Here is a 24572-nt window from a genome sequence, read left to right as displayed (position 1 = left end):
TAAATATTTGCCTCCTCACCTTATCTTGTGTTGCTTTAATTCCATTCTTTGATTGCTGTCGACATTGCATATAATCAATAAACTAGGTCAAAACACCACTTTTCCCGTTTGGTCCTCAGTATGCACTACAATGGAATCAAGGCCAATGCCATATATATTTCTACCTCTCTTTGAAATAGATGATTCAAGGAAAGCAAGGGTGTTTGGTAGTGCTTCCCTCCCTACACCGCCAAATCTAAGTGATCCATTGTCTAACTCTGGCCATATCGTTATAAAGTGAGATGCATACTGGGAGAAATATCTTGAAACACCAAAGGACCTGTCCTGTTTCCTTTGCCCTGGAAACATGCCCTATACAAACACAATGATAACAAAGATGCAAATTTCAGAAACATTTGTAATTATGTGAAAGGAGAAGCTTCTGGGGAGAATGCTGAGTCCAGCATTACTCGTATCTCCCAACTACAGGCAAAAAGAGGGACTTTGAAAATAAGGTAATGCCTTGCCCTTACCCTTTCCCTGGGAGTTGAGTGGACACAGACACATGCTTCTATCTCCTCATGTAAATTGGAGGCTACTACAAGAACAAAGACTAGAATTTGATTCTCTGCATGGAGTTGGATGACAAGCATAGGAAGAGATGGAGAGATGTGGTGGAGAGATGTCAACAGAGCCTGGCAAGGTGTAACAAGATAAAGCTACACCTCAACTGTCTCAAAACTGATATGGCATGGATGGGGTGCCCAGGCTTCCTGTCGGCCCCCACTGGACCCCAGATACTCTCTGAAAGCAGGACTTGCTGTGTCACAGGAAAGCAAGTGAAGTAACTCCATAGGGAGATGGGTACATACGAACCAGATAAGAGGACTGTGTTTCCTCTGCTGACACCTGGGACTACATCAGTTCCAGGGGTTTTCAAATCAGCCTGGATGAAACGGGGAGGAAGCTCAGAGATTGAACTTTGATCGGAAACTGGGTTAAATGAGTCCTCATTTGACAGAAAACAAACACAAATATACACACACAAAAAAGAGGAAAGAAAAGAAAACCTCAGTATACACTAATGAGATTTCTTTTTTTTTTCTTTTGTAATGCTATGAATTTTATTTTATACATTTAAAAGCATAATTCTGAGAAGAGTCCATGGCGTCACCAGACTGCTAATGTGGTTTGTGGCTCAAAAACAGTTAAGAACGCTGACCTCAAATTTGTCTCACTCTTCTGTGCTCTGTTAATTCAGAGCATTAATGTGGTCCATTATACTTTCATACCAAAGCTTGTTTAGATTCGGGTAGTACAAATTAGCTTCTCTAGGGCTTCTCTTCATGGGCCTCCTGGATATTGTGAGTTTCCTTTGAGTAGGCAGGAATGTTTCCTACCATTCTTGTACTTGGCTTCTGCATTTCTTCTTTCACTCCAGTTGTCTAATCCTGTGTTTCTACTGTATTAGACTCTCCATCCTTTTCACTGGCAGAATAAAACCTTATATTTCTCCCCCTGGATATTTCAGTAAGTACTGAGTTTTTCGGACCCCAAACTCTGATTTCTTGAATGAGTTTTTCAACTTTCTGGCTCAGTCCGTGGAACTCCATTTCCTCTCCCTCCCACCAGTATAAGCATTCAGGGGCCAAGATTTCATTTTTGATATACCCAACTTTTGGTGATCCATTTTGTTCCCGCTACAGTAAAACTATTGTGTCAAGCTTGAAAGTCAAACTTGTAGCCTGATGAACATATGTTGCCAAACAAACTTAGTACATCATCAAGTTCTGTTCCACTTCTCATAAGCTCTGGGGCCATGGTCAAGAGACTGAAATGCTCTAAATCTCAGATTCCTGCTCTTTGGGATGATACTGATAGTACACATCTCATAGGATTGTTGTAAGGATTAAATAAAATACAGCATGCAAAGCAAGTAGCACAGTGCCTAACAGGAAAGTCCATATTTCTCTGGAATATTGTGCATGTCTCTGTCACATTCACATCAAGTGTGTGTTAAACAAGAAAATTCTGGGCCCCCAGCCATACTCTAAAGCAAACATCTCTGGGATGTGGGACCAGATGTCTGTATTTTAATAACCCCAGGAACCTAACATGCACTAAAGTTTGAGAACTCAGGGTAATAAACTGTTGATTATAATCAGCTTCAAAACATCTACCAGTGATTTTAGGAATCTCTTGCAAAGTTTTCTTGCAAAGTTTCTTGCATTTCTTACAAAGTTTCAAAATTACTGACATAAATTTAATCACAACATCCTTTTAGTATCTTCTTAATACCTGTCTACACTGTAGTGATAGCTCCTTTTTTACTTCATAAAGGTTATTTTTGGCTTTTTTTCCCCATAGTCAGCATCATCAGAGATTTACCTATTTATTAAACCTTTTTTTCAGTATGTTTTAAAATGTATTAATTTCTGCTCTCATTCACTATGACTAATCACTCAGTTGCTCCACAGTTTTGGATTTAATTGCAGGTTCTTTTTCAAATCTTTTGAGGTGGATGTTTAGAGCATCAAACTTTAGCCTTTCACTTTAAAAATATATTTTGCAAAGCTCTACATTTTTCTTTGAGCATAGTTTAAAATCCTAACTGTAGTAATAACAGTCCCAGAGCTCAGATTATAATATAATAAATGTTAAAATTGGAGGGATTAAGTGTTGGGGGAAATGTTTTTTGATTTCCATCTGCCATACAAGAAAAAATCAAAATATTATCTCTGATTATAGGCTTTGTAAATAAAATAAAATTTTATATTACTTAACAGAGATTCAAATTACCCAAAGTAACTTAAGAAAAAATAGAAAACATAAAGAGCCCTATGTCCATTCAAGAAATTTAAATTAAAATTATACAACTTCCCATACACGAACTCCAATCCCATACAGTTGCACTCTTGAATTCTATTTAAAGAAGAAATAATATCAATCCTATGCAAAGTTTTTCGGAAAACAGAAGAGGAGGGATGATTTCACAATTCATTTTATGAAACCACTATAAGCCAGATACTGAAACCAGAAAGAGTCATTGCAAGAAAATAAAATTCCAGACAGATATCTTTCATGCATATAAGTACAAAATCCTTTTAAAAATTAGAAAATGGAATATTAAAGTATTACTTAACAAGATAATACACTCTGATCAATATTGGTATGTATGCCAGAAATGCAAAAAAAAATCCCAGAAATCAACCATTATGTGTCACTACATTAATAGGTCAAGGGAGAAGATCATATGCTCATTACAATTGATCCATAAAAAGCATTTGATAAAATACAATATGCATTTATGAAAACAACTCTCAAAGACCTAGATATAGAAGGGACTTTCTTAAACTGATGAAGGACATCAATGTAAAACCTTCAGAAAATAGAATTCTTGAAGGTAGAATATCGAATGCTTTCCTCAAGAGATTGGGAATAAGAGAAAGATATCCTCTCTTACCACTTCTATTCAATATTCTACTTACTCTACTTAAGGTCCTAATTTGTGTGCTATGACAAGAACAGAAACTAAAATTATAAAAATTAGCAAGAAAATAAGAAGTTAAGATAGTGTACCTTGAAAACGCTAAGGAATCTATGAGAAAGCAACTACAACTACCTGAATTCAATGATGTTGCAGGATAAAAAGTTAATATGTACGTATTTAGATGTATATATGTGTGTGTAAACATTATATAGATATAACATCTATATAAATATATATAACATTTACACACATATATATTATCAGTGAACAATTACAAATATAATAGTATCATTTATAATACCATTTTAGAAAATCACATACTCAGAGATAAAATCAGCAAAGACCTCTACCGTGGAAACTAAATACTGCTGAGAGAAATGAAAAGACATCTAAATAAATGTAGTGATAAGCCATTCATGATTGGAATAGTCAATATTGTTAAGATGTCAGTTCTCCTTACAGTAACCTATTGATTGAACACAACTCCAGTAAAAATCCTGAAAGCCAGGCATTTTTTCTAGAACTTGACAAGTTAATTTTAAACTGTATTTGGAAGGCAAAGGACCAACACTAGCCAAATTATCTCAAAAAGGGAGAACCAAGTTGGAATGTGTACCCTTTCTAATTTCTGGACTTATTATAAGTGACAGTAATCAGGACAGGATAGACAAATAGGTCAGTGGAACAGAACAGAAAGAAAATGATCCACATATATGGATCAGTAATTTTTTTTTTTTTTTTAATTTTTGGCTGTGTTGGGTCTTCGTTTCTGTGCGAGGGCTTTCTCCAGTTGCGGCAAGCGGAGGCCACTCTTCATCGCGGTGCGCCGGCCTCTTACTGTCGCGGCCTCTCTTGTTGCGGAGCACAGGCTCCAGACGCGCAGGCTCAGTAGTTGTGGCTCACGGGCCCAGTTGCTCCGCGGCATGTGGGACCTTCCCAGACCAAGGCTTGAACCCGTGTCCCCTGCCTTGGCAGGTGGACTCTCAACCACTGCACCACCAGGGAAGCCCTGGATCAGTAATTTTTGACAAGGGCACCAAAGCCCTTTTTCATAAGCTTATTGGTCATTTCGATGAGAAAAGGAATATTTCTTTAATAAATAGTTTTAGACTGACTGGATATCTATACAGGAAACAATGAACCTTAACCCCTACCTCACACCATACTCAAACATCAATTTAAGGTGGATGCAAATTTAGGATAGGCTAAGATTTCTTATATAAAACACTGAAAAAAAACTGTAAAAAGAAATAATTTGGGCTTCATCAAAATTCAAACCTATGCTCCTCAAAAAACACCATCAAAAAAAGTTAAAAGGAAATAAATAAAAAATAAAACTGGAATGCCACAAACTGGAAATAAATTAGTGATGTGCTGAGCTTCTGGCTCACAAGAGGCTACTAAAATAGGCAAAAATAACCTACAGTGTTAGAAATCAGATCAGTGGTTGCTTTTGGGGGCCATGGGCAGCTGGAAAATAGCATAAGGGAACTTTCTGAGGTGACAGAAAAGTTGTGTCTTGTGCATTTGTCAAAACTGAATGAACATTATAAATAAGATATGAACATTTCATTGTGCTTCAATATACCAGTTACTGTAAAAAATAAAATGCTAAAACTGCTATGAGCGGGTAAAATAATATTTAACCTTTCAGTAACAAAGGACTTATTAGAAAAATTTAAACTATTTTCCATTTTCTGGCCATAAATACCATAAACAAAATTAAGGAAACCTGATATGAAGTCTTTGTCATAAACATGGTAGGAAAAATTTGTAGTATATAGAATTCTTAAAATCAACAGAGAAATAATAAACCTAGGTTAAAAATCTGGCAGAGGACATTTATGTAAAATGAATATATAAAATATAAAATATGTTTTTTAATTGGAATATGGATTGGTAAGGAATTTCTGGAAAGCAATTTGGCCATGTGTGGTTCTTAAAAGAGTTTATGACATTTAATCCAATAATTCAGATTTTAGTACCCAATGTAAGTTAATAATCAAGAGTTTTAAAATGATCCAAAATGTATATATAAGAATAAAGTAAACCCTATGACTCAATATAAAATGAGTGAATTATTTAGCAAATTGAGCTGAAAGTTGGTTATTTTCTTGTAGCCTAATTTATATCAGACAGAAGTTGACTTAACTTCAATATTCATCAAATAGATAATTATTAAATGAAATATGGCATAGCTATACAGTAGAATATTATGCAATCATTAAAATTATATCCCCAAGGAATACTTAATAGCACCTGAAAATTTTATACGATAGTAAAGGCAATATAAAGGGTTCAGTACTTTATATTCTGTATGATAATAAGTACTATATATGTGCATATGTTTGTATATTAAGATACACATTACTTTAACAGACACTCTCTATACGGTATAATAGCAGTTGAATTTTTAATGATTTTCTGTATTTACTACAATGAACATGATTTACTTGGAAATGTAGATAAAATGCTGTCAACAGTAATTTTTTTGTAAAAAAAAAGAAAAGGAAAGAAAGAAGGAAGGAAGGAGGGAGGAAAGAAAGGAAGGAAGGAAAAAAATAAATTAGTTCCTGGGGGATTAAAAGATATTACTGGGGTTTTTTTTAAGTGCTGCCATTTGATACAAGAATTGCAAGGATTCCAATTCACAGTGTCCATTGAGCAGATGTCACCTGGCAGCTGCGTTTATTGCTATTGCCACGTTATAATAAAATAAATTTTGACAAATTTCAGTACTCTGGTGGAAATGGAGTCACAATTTCTGAAGAGTTCCACAAATTTTGACAGGCGTAAATCATGCTTTGTTTCATTGCTGGTTTAATTGCATCATACAGGTCTCAGGATGTGTCTAAATGTGCAAATATCTGCTTTCTCAGAGTGCCTCCATTTCTAAGGCTGCTGAAATTGGAGGCTGACCACTGCAGTATCCCAATATTATACAGCCATTTGGAGACAAGAATATGAAGTTCAGAATGATCTTGAAATGTCTCATTATTTTCTGAGTAGCATCTGGTTCTATTGAATTTTGTAGCACTTCGTATGACCCTTAAAAACAAAGCATATTGTATCAAACAATGGGGTGAACCTAGATTCGAAATTGAGATGAATGAATACTCATTAATAAATTCCAACCCTCCCAAGCATGCATTTAGTTTTTCAAACACCAGATTCTTGTGGACTTACTCACTAGTGGTTAATATTAGACCAATAACTCTGGTCCTTTGACTAAATAACATTTAGTAGACTGTTTATTAATTTAGTATTAATATTAAAATTTCATGTTTGGAATTGGTATGTAACAATTGTTAAATATAGAGCCTAGAGTGGGACTTTCTTGCTGTCTCAGAAATGTACTGCAGCCCCAGAGTGGTGGATAATGGGTGAAAAGCACCATGAAATTCTAAAGAGCAGGCTGGAAGATTAATTGAGGAGGATTCTCTCATAGGAGAAGAGCAGAAAGGAGGGGGTCTACCCGCCTCCAAGCACGATGAAGGGGGAAAGGCAAGAGAACCACTCATAGAATTTGGATTGTTTGCCAGATGGGGAGGTTGATCTCTCACCCAGGCTGGCAGAGCTGTAGAATCGTCTAGTCCTGCCCAGGCTGGTACCAGAGCAGTGTGCAAGAGAGTATGGGGGACAACCTGAGTTTGCAGGTGTAGTGGTTATTCTTCTCACCACGGTGAATCTGCGAGCAGGATACAGGATGCAGCTGCAGCTGTTCGTGGTGGCTAAATAAGGAGATAAAGGTCACCAACTGGACAAGGTTCATTTCCACATTTGATGGAACAAATAAGTTTGGGTCTTTTAATGAATTAGCTGCAGTAATAAATTTAACTGAAAAGATGTCTTCCGTAACTATCAATTTTCACATGAAATTTTGAGAAAAAAATTGAATTCTCTTGCTATAAAATAATTTGTTAAATCTTTAAAATTATTTTGACCAGTAAGTTGTATGTAGAGTGAGTTTTACTTTATGGAAACACTGGTTGATAGAAACAACTAAGTGAAATTCAGAATTATACATTGTCCAATCACTTAGAGCTATTATTAATCATTACATAACCATATATATGTATATAAATATTAACTTTAAGTTATTTAATTTAATAATACCTAAATATTTTAATTAATGAACTTTAACAAATATTTAAGTCTCTACTATATGGAAGACCCTGTAATTCAGAAAATTAGGGATGCCACCAAATTGCTAAAGAACACTTTTCTTATTGTGGGGCTTCTCCTTTTGAGCCATACTTGGATTTTAGGAAGAGAAGGTAAAAGTATAGGACTTAACTGAAGTTATTATAAAGTTTAACCTCTCCCCATGGAAAACCTGATAGTTTTAATATTTATGAATCTCTTGTTTTTCAGATATTTAGGTGTAATACTTAGTTCCATGTTCCATCCTTTCTTTTGACCCAACCTTCAAACCCACAGCTTCTGAAGTATCAGGAGAAGTGGGATAGACAGAGGGGGATAGACTGCTCAGCAATCAGCTAACAGCTAAAACTTACAGGACTTTCTTTGAAAAAAGAACGGACTGGCATCCAATAGACATTTCCCAAATTTATTTTAATTAATCAGCTAATATACACAAGATGTATTTTATATTCATGCAGTCACAGACACTGAGTGTTAACTATGAGGTAGATTCACAAAATTATTCAATACATAAATTCCAGAAGTCTGTTTTTTTTAATATTTCAATTTATTATCAAGGAAACTTAGCTGAGCAGATACGTCTGTTTTTCAGCATGGTTCTCCTTTAAAACCAGTGTTCCATCTCTTCTGTTACAAGATGGAAATTACCAAGAAACTGGTTGAAGAGCTCATCATCCTTTTGTTTTCTGTTCATTTATTTCTAGTCACTGGAGGGTATTTTGCTTCATGTCAGAAACCTCATCTGTGATGCTCTGCTTCCTGCTGCAGCTGCAAGCGCCACTTACCTCCACTTGCCAGGCTCCAGCCAATATTATATTGGGTTAGTTCCTGCCCTAAACAAGATCTATGTAAAACCTCACTGGCTGAGAAGGGAAGGTTTCCGTCCTTCTCAGGGTCTCCCACATATCACCTGGGGTCTCACTATCCCTTTTGCAGGACCATTTCTCCTGAATGTAGCTACCCTTTCTCTCCAGATCTTGTCCAATTCAATTTGACCAAACCTTGTTTTGTAGCCCCCTCAAGACTGTTCTTGTGATTGTGACCTTAACCCTGTGTCAAGGCCATTTGGGGCATGGTCTCTTCCTTTGGACCTCTTAATCCAGCCCTAGAGTAAAACTGCCCTGGTAAGTGCAACTGCAGATTCAACAACAGTAAACATCTTTGTTGGACAGAACAATTCCTCTTATAAATATTTCACCTTGTTATTGTTTTGGCCATTTAAAATAAAATTATGTTTTCTCATATATCTATCAGCCATTATACAAACCTAAGTTTTACCAAAATACAGTTTTATGGGCAATGTGTTTGGGATTTTTCACTCTAGAATTCTATAGTTTATATGTGTGAACACATTTAAAACTAATATTTTTTACATAACCTTTCAAAAATTTATTTCTTCACACATTCACCAGTCTTCACAGGACTTTATATTTTATTCATGTTTCAGGACATTATTATCATTATTTAGACAGCTAGTTTCTTTTCTAATTCTTTTGGCTACTTGGAACTCTGATGTTTAGTGCTTCTTTATAGTGTTTTTATTGTTATTGTTGATGATCTCAAAAGGAGATACTTGGAATATACATATCTTGCTGAATTGTAAACTATCTTTCATATACCCCCTTTCTTTCTATGCCTCTCTCCCTTCTTTTGTTCCAGTTGGCATAAGAACTCTTTCTTGACAAGTCAGTCATGAGTCAGTTGAGATAGGATTAATTGATTTGAGCAGAGATTAGAAAACAATTTTGAAGAAAATGTGCTGATTTGCTCTGCTGGAACATAGCACCACTCTTCAAAAGCATTCCTCATGGTTTCTCTGATGCTGCTACTTCCTTGGCAATATTTTTAAATGAGTTTCACAAATCGACACTTCTCAAAGTGTGGTCCCCAGAGTAGCAGCATTAACATCTCCTGGGAACAAGTAGAAATGTAAATTATCCAGCCCTGGGGTAGACTTACTGTATCAGAAACAATAATGGTGGAGGCAAGCCAGCCATCTGTATTGAAGCAAGCCCTCCAGGTAATTCTGATGCACACTGAAACCTGAAAACCAGTACTCTAGGCAGTAAAACCCAAATGCAGTTTCTTAAATAAAAAGGTGACATGATCAGAGATTGGTTTAAAAAAACCTGCCTGATAGAATTATTTCACAGAGGTAAATATTTTTAAAAGTCATTTTAATGGAACCAGTTTTGACTATTTCATATTGAAATGGTCCAATGGAAAACATAACAAGTTTTAGTAAAACAATGTGTTTTATGTTGCTAAGGGCATAAAATAATTTCTTCATAGCAAATGCAGAAACCTTCCTTCCGTTAAATTGGAATTCAAAGAAGTATAATTTGCTAGATGACTTGATGTGCTGCCCTTATCTTTCTGTGCCTGGTTTTCTGCTGGATTAATTAGCCTACGTTTTCATTGAATCTCAAATCCTTGGAAATTAGCCATTAGAGGAAGATAAATTTTGAATATTTAAAAATTGACAATAAAATTGTTTAGGGTAATTCCTTTCTTAAGATAGAAGAAATAGCATCAAAAAGAAGGTAGGAGCATTCTAAACCGTAACAAAAAGGGGTTACTTGAGTTGCCAGGTTAAAAAAAAAAATGTGGGAAAGTAGAAGGCAGGTCAGAGGGAAGGGATGCAGGTAAGGTTCACCTGCTTTGTGCTGCCTAGAGGTGGCCCTGGAAGGGCTCCTTTGGGGAGCTATCCCATCACTTTGAATTTGTTCGCAAATGCACCTCAAAGACTTTGGTGTCTAGAGCCCTGTGTCATGTGACTCATAATAAATTCATGTATTCATTATTTTCCAGCTTTCTCCAATGGCCATTGTGATGACTGTACTTTTTCTGTGTTTATTACTGTTAGGCTTTATCTGCTAACATTAGAGCACGCAGACATTTCTGTGAAAACGTTATGGCTCTTCTGGGTCCTCTGAAATACTGTGTAGATGATGTGCAACCTTTCATGGAACATCCAGTTGAAGGACACTCTGTGTCAGGATCATTTTTTTGTATGCTCCCTTTTTTCAGTTACAAGCAATGGGTGTGAATATCAAGGGTCAGTGCAGTCATAAGCAACAGTAAGATTGTTTAATGATGTTTACTTATTTCAGTATTTTTTTTAAAGTGTTGTTATTTCTTGGTATTTTGGCAGTGAGTCTTCCGATGCTCTCTTCAGACTCCGGGATTGATGGAAAGGAAAGCATTTAGAGGACTGTTTCACTTTCCGCTTTTATAATGACAATATTTTCCCTATGCACAACAGATGCCACTGACACATGGTTAATTCCAAATGTAGAAGCTGAATTTCATCAAAAGTGTCTTGAGCAAAGAAAAGAATATTAGGCATTCATCAGGCATTAACTATAGCCCTGAGTCACTCTGTTGGGTCCAAGTTTCATTTATATTCTCACATTAGATCATACCCTTTTGATTTATTTGTAATCCCATTGGAGAGGGAACTGTGCTGGGAAAGTGAGGGATGTATTTAATGCTGCATGTAGATACTTGCACACAAGAATTTTAAGATTTATGGAATATATATGTGTCTATGTAGATATAGATACAGCCTTTTATTGCACATAATTAATGGGACAATATTCTTCATTTTTCAGCTATAGAATTTATCTCATTTTGCCTTTTCTTTGGGAAATAATTGTGAAATCTATATACATATTACTTTCATGGGTCAACAACCTAATTAGAATATTGAATCATTAGATTATTTTTGGTCCCAGAATATCTAGACACTTGAACATAAATATTGTCCATATGGTTACTAAGTTTCAAGCTGTCGTGCTTAAGTTAAATATAACTGATTTTGCATCAGAAAATCCTTGCTTTACAAAATACCTGCCACTGAAAAGATTCTTTCTATTTTACAGACAATTCCAGCTCAGTGCCGGCAAACATACAGTGTTTCAGATTGTAGCATCATGATGGATGATAGCACATTTCTAAACATCTCAATCCTTTACAAACTGCAGCTGCACCATTATGCCTCTCAAAATAATTCATGCAACAGCACTGCCTTTAAAGCACTATTCACAATTAAATTCAAACTCACAAAGATGTATCTGCCAGTTATTCTTAAACTTTTTGTTATCATGACTCATTATTTTTTTGTAATTCCTCAATTGTTGCAGCCCATATTCATCGTGGGATATATTTATTTCATTCATACAATTAACTAATATTTATTGATCATTTACTATAAACCAAGAATACGGTGCTAGGAACTAGGGATACTTTATAGGACACTTTGTAGGTCATACCAAGTTCTTTACTTCCTGGGACTTACCAACTAACCTTATTTTTCAAAATAAAGTGCATCTAATGCATTTAGATGGGGATCACGGGCTGCAGGATTTTGTGGTAACCTTTGAGATACACGAAAAGTTGTAAAGCAAGGTTTGGAATCATTGCCTAATAATCAGATTTTCAATTTCAAAATATCCAGGAATGAAAGCAGTTATGTGCTTTTATTTTGCATACCAAAACAGTGTCTGAAGTTCTGCCAAAGGCAGTAATGAATATCTGCAATTATCATAAGCTGAATTTGACCATGAACATTCTGTGCTTTGAGAGTCAGTCTGAGTGGGCATTAAATACTTCATGCCTCATAGGTAAAACTGAGTAAGTTTTCGTGTAAGTTAAAGAAGACATTCCTCGCAGAAATTATTTCTATGACGTCCACTTAAGATTATGTGAAGAAGCGGACAGTTACGCCATTTGGGCAGACTCCAATTAGTTTTTTGCCCTTATGTTCCCACTGTACAATTTAACCATTTAATCCCCACCGTAGAGAATGCATGCAACAAAAAGTTGAAGAATGAGTGAATGGATTAATGATTAAGAATACTTTAACTCCTTTTCCCACACAAGAAAAAGGTAGTGTTTCGCAGTATATACCGATGTCACCAAGGGACACGGTAACACTTTCTGAAGGCTGTAGGTAGGTATACAAATTCATACAGTGCTGCCATAAAAAGTCACACCTCTTTTGGCTTCATTTTCTCCATTCCTTGTTTCTTTGCAGAGCGATTCAATGTGTATCTTATGCCTACACCAAATCTGGACATTTATGGCGAATGCACAATGCAGATCACTCATGAGAATATCTATCTCTGGGATATCCACAATGCCAAGGTCAAGCTGGTGACGTGGCCTCTCAGCTCACTGAGGAGATACGGGCGGGACTCAACATGGTTCACGTTTGAGTCAGGAAGGTAAGCTTTGAGCACAGAAGCCACAGGCAGGAGGTCGCGGCCCTCCTGGAGCAAAGGTTCTGTCCCGCAGTGCCCAGGCTGGCCGTTTCATTTCCATGAAAGGTAGAGATCACCAAATATATATCAATAATTTCTTCACATTCTTACTGATAATCTGAATAAAATTGTGTTAATTCTATGGCAGGTTAAGTACCCCATTCAAAATAATTCCCGTCTCTTACTCTGGCATCAAACCAGTTTCATAATTATCTTTATCATACAAGATCTTTGTGAAATTATTACCATATTATATTTGGGGTGCATCCTCCTATAGTTTTGGTGCAATAGGATCTCCATAAAATTCAGCATGTCCTTGCCAGCATTATAATCGTGGGGTTTTTTTAAAGGGAAATATTTTGAAAGGAGTTTTATATAAAATTGCTTAAATACTACCTTTTAGGTTTGAGATAAGTTAATGAAATATTCATTTACCCAGACGTTTATGTTAATAACATTAATTAAGTATTATTAATTCAGAATGACAAAAAAAAGTTGGCAAATCCATAGTTTATGAAATGTGTAATTCAGATTTTAAACGTAGTATGTCAAGACAAATATATTGGTTTCTTGATCACAGCATATGGTTGGAATCCGTAAATGTCTAAAATGAATGCTTGCTTCACAATCATTATTCACATATATGGGTTTAGACGTGAGCTTCAACCAACTGAATCAATGTCATTATGCTCTGACCCCTTTGTGATATTGTTGTCGCACATCCAAGACAAGACTTAGGTTTAGGGATTCTATATAAGAGATGTTTAATGTATTCACACTTGGGGACATGATTTATCACATTCTAGAAATGAATCTGTGGCCTTATAAGGTAATTACAGTGACGTCACTATGTGACTAGATAGATAAATTATAATAATTATACAACAGAATATTACCTACCCATGACACACAACTTGGATGAATCTCAAAAACACTGTTGTAAGCATTATGTGTAATTCCATTGGTAGGAAATTCTACAACGGACAAAACTAATTTACAGTGACAGAAAGCAAATGAGTGGTTGCCTAGGGTTGGGGATAGGGAGAGAATGGACTCCAGGAAACACAAGGGAACTTTGGGGGTGGTGAAAATGCCCTGTATCCTGACTTTTGTCAAGAGCCATGGAACTGTTTATAAATATTGGTGTGCATTTTTATATGCAAATTATCCCGCAGTGTTTTTAATGTGAAAAGAAAAAGTGGGGAAAGAAAGTTGGAGGGGATTTACTATTCTTATTTTATACATTTTCCCACTGTTTGAGGTTTGACAATGAGCATTTGTTACTTTTACAACAAAACGCTTCCTCTGGAAGGAATGGGGCCAAGGAAGGGGAGAGAGCCCCAAGCATTTTCTGGAGAGGGGGTCTTGAAGCTGTGAGATACAGCCAGGCCTTTATTCCTAGGTAGGCACAGTAAAGTCAGAAGTATGTTTTCATAACCTGAGCAGGCTTTGCACTTTTTACATTTTTCTTGTAAGTCTCCACTTTTTAACACTTTATATCGTCTGATTAAAAAGTTAACCCAAACTTTTGAGGGAGTACCTGGAAAGAAAAGCTTAAAATCACTCATAATTTCTCTATCTTGAGAAAATGGCTTTTAGTATTTTGGTTTACTTCTTTCCAATATATTTTAAAATCAGCATATTTTCACTTAACATTATATTGAGACGTAATCTCCGGGTCCTTTAAAATCAAGATTTTTGTGGCCATATGGTATCTGAACATATGGCTGTACTATCATTAATTTAATATTAGGGTGTTTCCAGAATTAACTATTATAAATAAAGCCACGCTGACCGACCATCTGCGAAAAGATGTGCATATATCTGATCATTTTCTTAGCAGAGCCTTTTTCAAGAAGAATTACTGGGTCAAAAGCTGTGAACATTTTCAGGGTTCTTCACAATATAGCAAATTGCTTTCAAGGGAAGTAATATCAATTCACACGCCCTCTAAGGGTGCAAAGAGAGTGCTCTTCTTGACCCCATAACCACAGCATTAAAATGATGATTTAAGATGTTTCTCTTTTGATAGAGGACTTGGGTATCTTGTTATTTTTTTTTCTTTTCTCCTTTGTTTCTTTATGTTTGGAGGTGTGTCCGTGTGTTCATTTCTATGTTTTCCCTTCTTTGAATTTTGGGTGTCCTTTGCCCTTTAATAATTGGGCTGTTGACCATGATTCTGTGTGTCTAGTTTGTAAATTCCAGAAGATCTCACTCTTATTAAAGGTAGCCAAGGACAGAAGGTTTTGTCCATGTGTGATCCAGAGAAATGAAAGCAGGACGCTGTGTTCCCTAGGTCAGGACTGGGAGAGGCAGGGAGGGGAATGGTGTGGGTGATGACCAGTGACAATTTAAAGGAAAAATTGGCAGGTAAGTCCCGGCCTGTCATCCTAGTGAACCTTGAGCTGAAGAATGACATCTTCTGCGTTTTATTTTACTAGCTCTTTGCACAAGGCACATAGTTTGGAAGCAGTTTCTAGCCATTTATTTATACTACTGCCTGTACTGGAATGTAATAAAATTGGATGTCAAAGTAGTCTTTTTTCTACTGACAGGCTTTTTCCAAAATGCACTTTAAATTCTACTGTACCAATAAAAGATAAGAGTAGACAGTAAAAGTGGAGCAAGATCATTCTTTCTGGAGGAGCATACCTCATCCATCCTCACATTCTTACCCCCTACATGTGGGGACAGAAGGAGAGCAAGGACCAGGGAGCGTTCACTGGGAGCTGTCCTCCGAGGGGCGCAGCCTGGGGAGATGAAGTCCTAGTCCCCTGCCTGCTTAGAGGAATTGCTCTTTTTTTAAAAAAAATAATAAATAAATAAATTTATTTATTTATTTATGGCTGCGTTGGGTCTTCGTTGCTGCACGTGGGCTTTCTCTAGTTGCGGCGAGTGGGGGCTACTCTTCGTTGCGGTGCACAGGCTTCTCACTGCTGTGGCTTCTGTTGTTGCGGAGCAGGGGCTCTAGGCGCACGGGCTTCAGTGATTGTGACACATCAGCTCAGTGGTTCTGGCTCGCGGGCTCCAGAGCGCAGGCTCAGTAGTTGTGGCGCACGGGCTTAGTTGCTCCACGGCATGTGGGATCTTCCTGGACCAGGGATCGAACTCGTGTCCCCTGCATTGGCAGGTGGATTCTTAACCACTGCGCCATCAGGGAAGTCCCAGGAATTGCTCTTTTACCATAAAGATTTTAAGTTTGTATTTTAAGAGTGAAAACAACCCAGTTGTCATGCAAGATTATTTAATCCAAAAATCAAAAAAGATATCCAAACCTGCAGAGGAAGTCATAGGATTCATGATTATGTGCAGTTTTATCCTGTGAAAGACAAAACCACTTTTTTAACTGCTGATGTGGCTTTTTCACTTCCCATAACCTCATAAATATTGTAAGCAAAAATAAGGATGAGCTCAAATGCCTGCATAACAAAACTCAAGTGAGCCCCGAATCCTTTTTTATAAAATGATTGTTCAAAACATAACCTCCCTATTCAGCACAATGCTTAATATAACACAGTCGGTGCTTAAAATATATGTCTTACTAACTTTGATGATATTATCCCTATTGAGAAGCCTGGGGAAAATCTGGTTACAGATTTTTGACAATTGGAAATACAAAACAGTACGGTTCCCATAGGAAGATGGTTAATGGAAGCAAACGCTCTATGTGCTATAATCAAGGATTTTGTGATGTCATAGTGAGGCTTATTCTATCCTTAAACCTTTTTTGATCAGTAATGCAGAGAGAAATCCTTCCTTCTCTAATGTATGACCAGTTAGTTAAAATAAAAGGTAAGGCAGAGAGTTTTTAGATGTGATGCCAAAGCATGATTACTGCCCCCCAAAAAAGATAATTTGACTGTAACAAAATTAAGAACTTGCCTTTGCAAAAACACTTTTAAGGGAATGAAAGGCAAGACACTGATCTAGAGAAAATATTTGGAAGTCACATATTTGACAGTGCACTTGTATCCAAAACATATAAAGAACTTCCAACTCAAAAATAAGAAAAAATACAACCCAATTTTAAAAATAGGGAAAAGATTCAAGCAGAAACTTCACCGAAGAAGACATATGATTGATCAATTATCACAGTAAAAGATTCCAAACCTAATTGTTCATTAGGGAAATGCAAGTTAAAAACACAATGAGATACAATTGTATATCTATTCTAATGGATATAATTAAAAAGGAAAATCTGACAATATCAAATGCTGACAAGGATACACAGCAGATGGAACTCTCCTATAATGTTGGTGGGAATGCAAAATGGTACAGTGATTTGGAAAGGCACTTTGACATTTTTAAATAAACCTCGACATACACTTAAGATATGATCCAGCAATCCTGCTTCTTGGTATTTCCTCATGAAAAATAAAAATATATATAGGTTCATACCAAAACCTATACATGAATGTTGCTAGCCATTTTATTCATTGTTTCCAAAAACTGGACAAACAAAATACCCTTCACTGAATGAATAAACAAACTGTGATAAATCCATAGGGTGCTACTCAGCAACATAAAGGAGCAAATGACTGATACACACATGACGAATATATCACAGATTCGTTGTTCTAAGTGAAAGAAACCATATCCAACGAACAACATACTCTGTGATGCCACGTATATGGGAAAAAAATGCTATAAGGTTAGAAAAGAGACCAGTGATTGCCAGAGGGTGGGGTGTAGAAAGGAATTGACTAACAAAGCAAAAACATAAGGGAAATTTGGGAGATGGTGGAACTGTTCTTTTTCCTGATTGAGGTGGTGGATATGTAATTCTGTACATTTGTCAAAACCCAGAGAACTGTTTGGCGCAAAGAATGAATGTTACTATATGGAAATTTTTAAATTTAAAAATAAATTTTAAAAAAGGAAAGAGTTTCACATATATAACCAAATGATTTTGGGCAAACCTGCCAGGACCTTTCAATGGTGAAAGGACAGTCTTCAACAAATAGTGCTGAAAAAATTGTATATCCACGTGCAAAGGAATGAAGTTGGTCCCTTACTTACCACCATATTTCACAAAAATTAACTCAAAGTGAATCAAAGGCCTAAATGTAACAGCTAAAACTATAAAACTCCTAGAAGAAAACGTAGATCAAAACTTTACAACTTTGGATTTGGCAGTGATTTCTTGGATATGACACCAAAGGCAACAAAAGAAAAAGCAGACAAATTGGACTTATAGAAAATTTAAAGAATTTGTGCATCAAAAGACAATATCAGCAGAGTAAAGAGGCAACTCACGAAATGGGAGAAAATATTTACAAGTCATATATTTGATAAGGGATTAATGTCTAGAGTATAGAGAGAACTTCTAAAAATCAATAACAACAAAAAACAAACAATCTAATTAAAAAATAAGCAAAGGACTTAAGTAGACATTTCTCCAGAGAAGATATACATATAGTCAATAGCATATGAAACAATGCTCAACGTCACTAATTTTTAGAGAAATGCAAATCAAAACTGTGATAAGATGCCACTCACACCCATTAGGAGGGCTACTATCAAAATAATAATAATAATAATGTGTTGGTGAGGGTGTGGAGGAATTAGAACTGTTGTGCACTGTTGGTGGGTATGTAAAACTGTAGAGACCCTGTGGAAAACAGTATGGCAGTTCCTCAAAAAATTAAAACTAGTGTTACCATATATGATCCAACAATTCCACTTACGGGTATACACCCAAAAGAATTGAAAGTAGGGTCTCAAAAAGATATTTGTACACTAATGTTCATAGAAGCATTATTCACAAGAGCTAAAACATGAAAGCAACTCAAGTGTCCATCAATGGATAAATGGATTTTTAAAATGTGATATATACATACAATGAAGATTATTACGCAGCCGTAAAAAGGAAGGAAATTCTGACACATGCTGTAACATCGGTGAACCTTGAGGACACTATGCGAAGTGAAATAAGCCAGCCACAAAGAGTTAAGTACAGTATGATTCGACTTACGTGAGGTACTTGAAGTGGTCAAAATCATAGAGACAGAAAGTAGAATGGTGATTGCCAGGAGCTAGGAGGAGAGGGGATGGACAATTATTGTTGAATCAGTATAGAGTTTCAATTTTACAAGATGAAAAGAGTTATGGGGATGGACAGTGATGATGGTTTCACAATATTATAAATGTATTTAGTATCACTAATCTTAAAAACGGTTGAGATAGACCACACAATATTGAAGGAAAAGAACTAAGTGAAAAGAGCGATACTACCAGACTTCAAGACATAACTATAAATCTACTGTCATGAAGGCAGTGTAGTATTAGTGAAGAACACACAAATAGGCCAGTGGATCAGAATAGAGAACCCAGAAATAGGCCCTGATAAGTAAAGTCAACTGATCTATGACAGAGGAACAAAGGCAATACAATGGAGAAAAGCTAGCCTCTTCAACAAATAGTGCTGGAAAAACTAGACATTCGCATGCTAAAAATAATTCTAGACACAGACCTTACACCCTTGACAAAAATTAACTCAAAATGGATCACAGACCTAAATGTAAAATTCAAGACAATAAAACTCCTAGAATATAACATAGGAGAAAACCTACATGACCCTGCGTACAATGATGACATTTTAGATACAACACCAAAGTCATGATCCATTAAGGAGTTAACTGATAAGCTGGACTTCATTAAAATTAAAAACTTCTGCTCTGCCAAAGACTTCTCAATGAGAAGACAAGCCACAGGCTGGGAGAACATATTTGAAAAAGATACGTATGATAAAGGACTTTATCCAAAATTACAGAGACTCTTAAAACTCAACAGTAAGAAAGCAAAAACCCAATTAAAAAATGAGCCAAAGACTTTGACAAATAACTCGTCAAAGAAGATATATAGATGGCAAATAAGTACACCATATATCATCAGGGGAATATAAATTAAAATAACAATTAGATACCACTATACACCTGCTAGAATGCCCAAAATCTGGAACACTGACAACAGTAAATGCTGGAGAGAATGTGGAATAAAAGGACTTTTCATTCCTTGCTCATAGTAATGCAAAATGGTGTAGCCACTTTGGAGGACAATTTGGTGGTTTCTTATGAAACTAAACATATTCCTACTATACATTATAGCAATCAGGCTCCTTGATATTTACCCAAAGAAGTTGAAAACTTATGTCCACACAAAAACCTACACATGAATGGTTATAGCAGGTTTATTCATAATTGCCAGAGCTTGGGATCAACCAAGATGTCCTTCAGAAGGTGAATGGATAAACTGTGTTGCATACAAATAATAGAATACTATTCAGCCCTAAAAAGAAATGAACTATCAAGTCATGAAAATATGTGGAGGAACCTTAAATTGCATACTGCTAAGTGAAAGAAGCTAATCTGAAAAAGCTACACACCTTATGATTCTAACTATATGACATTCTGAAAAAGCAAAACTGGAGACAGTAAAAAGATCAGTAGTTGCCAAGGGGTTCGAGGATGGTATAGGATAAATAGAGCACAGAAAATTTTTAGGGCAGTGAAAATACTCTGGATGATACCATAATGATGGATACACATCTTTATACATTTGTCCAAACGCATAGGACGTACAACACCAAGAGTGAACCATAATGTAAACTCTGGACTTTGGGTGATTACGATGTCAGTGTAGGTTTATTAAGTACAACAAATGTACCACTCTGGTGGGAGATATTGATAATGGAGGAGGCTATTCATGTGTGGGGGAAGGTATTTGTCAAATCTCTGTACTTTCCCCTTAATTTTGCTGTGAAACTAAAAACTACACTAGAAAATGGTCTTAATAAAAAAAAGTTATGTTGAATACCTTAAATGTATACAACTTCTATTGTTCTTATACCTCAATAAAGCTGGAAAAAATAAATCTTGTATGTGGAAGTGTTGGAATATATTTTTGTTCTAAATTTTACACACCTATTGTTCCCTATCATCTAATACCTTGTAACGGTATGATAAATTTCTATCATCTATTAGTACAGTTGTCCGTCGGTATTTGTGGGGGCTTGGTTCCAGGACCCCCTGTGCATAACAAAATCCAAGGATGCTCAAGTTCCTCATATAAAATGTTGTAGTACAGTTGGCTCTCTGTATCCACTGGGTTCTGCATCCTCGAGGATGGATTTGAAGGGCCAACTGTAACTGTGGCTGGAAACAACGGACATGCAGCACACAGGTATTTCCTTTGACTGTACCATGAAACATGAGACACATCAACAAAGCTCTATGAAGATGGAAGAACATGTGTTTTTGCAGCACTATGAGATTTGGGTTAAAATACTTGTTCTTCTAGGTATTTGGCCAAATTGGTTTTCATTCTTGTGTCTTATACCCTTTATTTTGACCACGAGGACTGAAATATTACTTTGTAGCCTTTTGTGATGTATGAGAATTAGGCAAGGCTTGGAATGTATTCAGTGCTCAAAAAATACTAGTTTTTCCCCCCTTTTTAAAATCTCTTCTTATCTTTTATTTATGAAAATTGAAATTATTTAATAAATTTATAATTTTTTAAAAGTCAGATGGTCAGTAAGGTATAATAAGATGGTGAAAATCTAAGCAAATAAAAAACTAAAAGGAAATATGAAAGAAAAATGTTTTGAAACAGCTGATGTTGACACAATTTCAATTTCCTTCACAACATGTAAAGTATTGTTTGTCTGTACTCTTCTACAGTTGCTAAAAAAAAAGATAATTCTTAATTTTTTAAGTTTAGTGATATACAGCCCTAGCTGAAATGCACTCACGAATTACTAGCATGACCACATGTATATAATATGCTGTGTGCCTGTAACAGGTAAAGATACCGATGAATTCACTGTCTTTTGAGTGAGTGGTAGGTTTACTCATTTGACTAATTAAGGACTAAAATATTTTCATTTGTATGGGAATTTTTTTAGGTTATGGCTATTTAATTAAAAATAATCATTTCAGCACTCATTGCTTGTGCTCACTGGTGGATTTCTAGCCTCGCAGTGTCCTGAGGCTTATGCCTATGGTTATAACCAGCATTAAAATAAATGAACCCGAAGTCATAAGACTGGTCTGGAGTGGCACATTAACTCACTTCGAAAATTCCTCTTAAAGCTTTCATAAGCCAGTCTAAGAAACTGCAAGAAACAGTGATATGTGCATCTCCTCTGTAGGTGACCACTTCCCCAGAAAGAGTCCCTTTGTATATCTATATTCAGCACATTTGTTAAAATACAGTCTCTATTTTTTAATTACACTCTGGGCTGATACTATAATATCATGTCCTGGTGTTTTAGCTTTTTTCATAGACGAATGTTGATTTCTTCAAAGCAAGGGATCCTTTTTGATTACCAGTATTGCCATGTACAATGTTGGGCATGTGAAATAGGTGTTTGATGAATTTAATCATCTTTTGTATATGTGTTACATCTGATAGCTTTCAAAGCTCTTGCTTTAAAACACATTATTTCATCTTATCCTCATGTCAGCACTGAAGGTGGACATAGCAAATATCATTTTTATTAAGTTTTCATGGATGAAAAAATCCTCAGAAAGGTTAATAAAGTGTAACTGAGGTCACATGGAAAGTAAGGGGCTGGTAGATGCAGAGGTCAGGTCTGAGTTGTCTGATTCATTCTCCTATATGTTTTCACACCATGACTGCTCAGAGAATGACTTAGTGCTATGATCTGAATGCATTCCCCCAAAATTCATATGTTGAAACCTAACCTCCAAGGTGATGATATTAGTTGGTGGGGCCATTGGGAGGATTAGGTCATAAGTGTGGAGCCCTCCTGAATTGGATTAGTGCTCTTATAAAAGTGGCCCAACATACAATCACATCAAAAATAATAAAATATCTATGAGTAAATCTGTGTAAGGGGGTAAAAGACCTATACTTGGAAAACTATGAGACACAGATGAAAGAAACTGAAGACAACACAAACAGAGGGAAAGATATACCGTGTTCATGGATTGGAAGATTTAATATTGTTAAAATGACCATACTACCCAAGGCAATCTACAGATTCAATGGAATCCCTATCAAAATACCAAGGGCATTTTTCACAGAAATAGGACTAATAATTTTAAAATTTGTATGGAAATACAAAACCCAAAATAGCCAACACAATCGTGAGAAAGAAGAATAAAACTGGAGGAATCATGCTCCCTGGCTTCAGATTATGCTACATAGCTACAGTAATCAAAACAGTATGGTACTGGCACAAAAATAGTTACATAGATTATTGGAACAGAATAGACAGCCCAGAAATAAAGCAACACACCTATGGTCATTTAATCTATGACAAAGGAGGCAAAAATATACAATTGAGAAAAGACACTCTTTTCAATAAGTGGTGCTGGGAAAACTGAACAGCTACATGTAAAAGAATGAAATTAGAATGTTCTCTAACGCTATATACAAAAATAAACTCAAAATGGATTAAAGACCTAAATGTAAGCCCAGAAACCATAAAACTCCTAGAAGAAAACATAGGTGGAACACTGTTTGACATAAATTGTAGCAATATATTTTTGGGGATCAGTGTCCTAAAGCCAGGGAAATAAAAGCAAAAATAAACAAATGGGACCTAATTACAGGTAAACTTAAAAGCTTTTGCACAGCAGAGGAAACTGTCAGCAAAACAAAAGGACAACCTACTGAATGGAAGAAAATATTTGCGAATGATATGACTGATAAGGGGTTAATATCCAAAATAATAAACAACTCATACAACTCAACATCCAAAAAACAAACAACACGATTTTTTAAAAATGGGCAGAAGGCCTGAATCAACATTTTTCCAAAGAAGACATACAGATGGCCAACAGGCACATGAAAAGATGATCAACATCATTAATCATTAGAGAAATGCAAATTAAAGCCACAATGAGATATCACTTCACACCTGTCATAATGGCTATCATCAAAAAGACCACAAATAACAAATGCTGGCAAGGATGTGAAGAAAAGGGACCCTTATACTCAGTGGGAATGTAAATTGGTGCAACCACTATGGGAAGCAGTATGGAGATTTCTCAAAAACCTAAAAATAGAACTACCATATGACCCAGCAATTCCACTCCTGGGTATTCAAAAAAACCCAAAAACATTACTTTGAAAAGATATATGCACCCTAATGTTCATAGCAGCATTATTTACAATTGCCAACATATGGAAGCAACCTAGGCGCCCATCAACAGATAATTGGATAAAGAAGATGTGGTATATATATACAATGGAATATTACTCAACCACAAAAAAGAATGAAATTTTGCCATTTGCAACAACATGGATGGACTTGGAGGGTATTATGCTAAGTGAAATATATCAGACAGAGAAAGACAAATACTGTATGATATCACTTATATGTGGAACCTAAAAAATAAAACTAGTGAATATAACAAAAAAGAAACAGACTGACAGATATAGAGAACAAACTAGTGACTACCAGTGGGGAGAGGGCAAGGGGAGGGGCAAGATAGGGGTAGGAGATTAAAAGTTACAAACTACTGTGTATAAAATGAATAAGCCACAAGGATATATAGTACCACACAGGGAATATAGACAGTATTTTATAGTAACTATGAATGGAATATAACCTTTAAAAATTGTGAATCATTGTATTGTTGTACACCTGAAACTTATTATTAATGTACATCAACTGTACCTGAATTTTTAAAAAAATAGTCAAA

At 35.8% G+C, this 24572-nt stretch overlaps 1 protein-coding gene across 6 annotated transcripts in view; it reads left to right on the top strand.

Annotated features, from left to right (window-relative positions):
* Positions 1-24572, top strand: part of DOK6 (docking protein 6) — a 417153-nt gene that overhangs the window by 259811 nt on the left and 132770 nt on the right. For all 6 annotated transcript variants that reach the window (XM_007189942.2, XM_057526829.1, XM_057526833.1 and 3 more), the window contains exon 5: positions 12672-12861. In XM_007189942.2, the coding sequence (XP_007190004.1) occupies positions 12672-12861 (190 nt within the window). The remainder of the gene's footprint in view (positions 1-12671; positions 12862-24572) is intronic.

Source organism: Balaenoptera acutorostrata, chromosome 13 (genome assembly GCF_949987535.1).
Source record: "Balaenoptera acutorostrata chromosome 13, mBalAcu1.1, whole genome shotgun sequence".
NCBI lineage: Eukaryota > Metazoa > Chordata > Mammalia > Artiodactyla > Balaenopteridae > Balaenoptera > Balaenoptera acutorostrata.
Note: the sequence above shows the minus strand (reverse complement) of the source record. Positions and strands in the feature narration are given on the sequence as shown.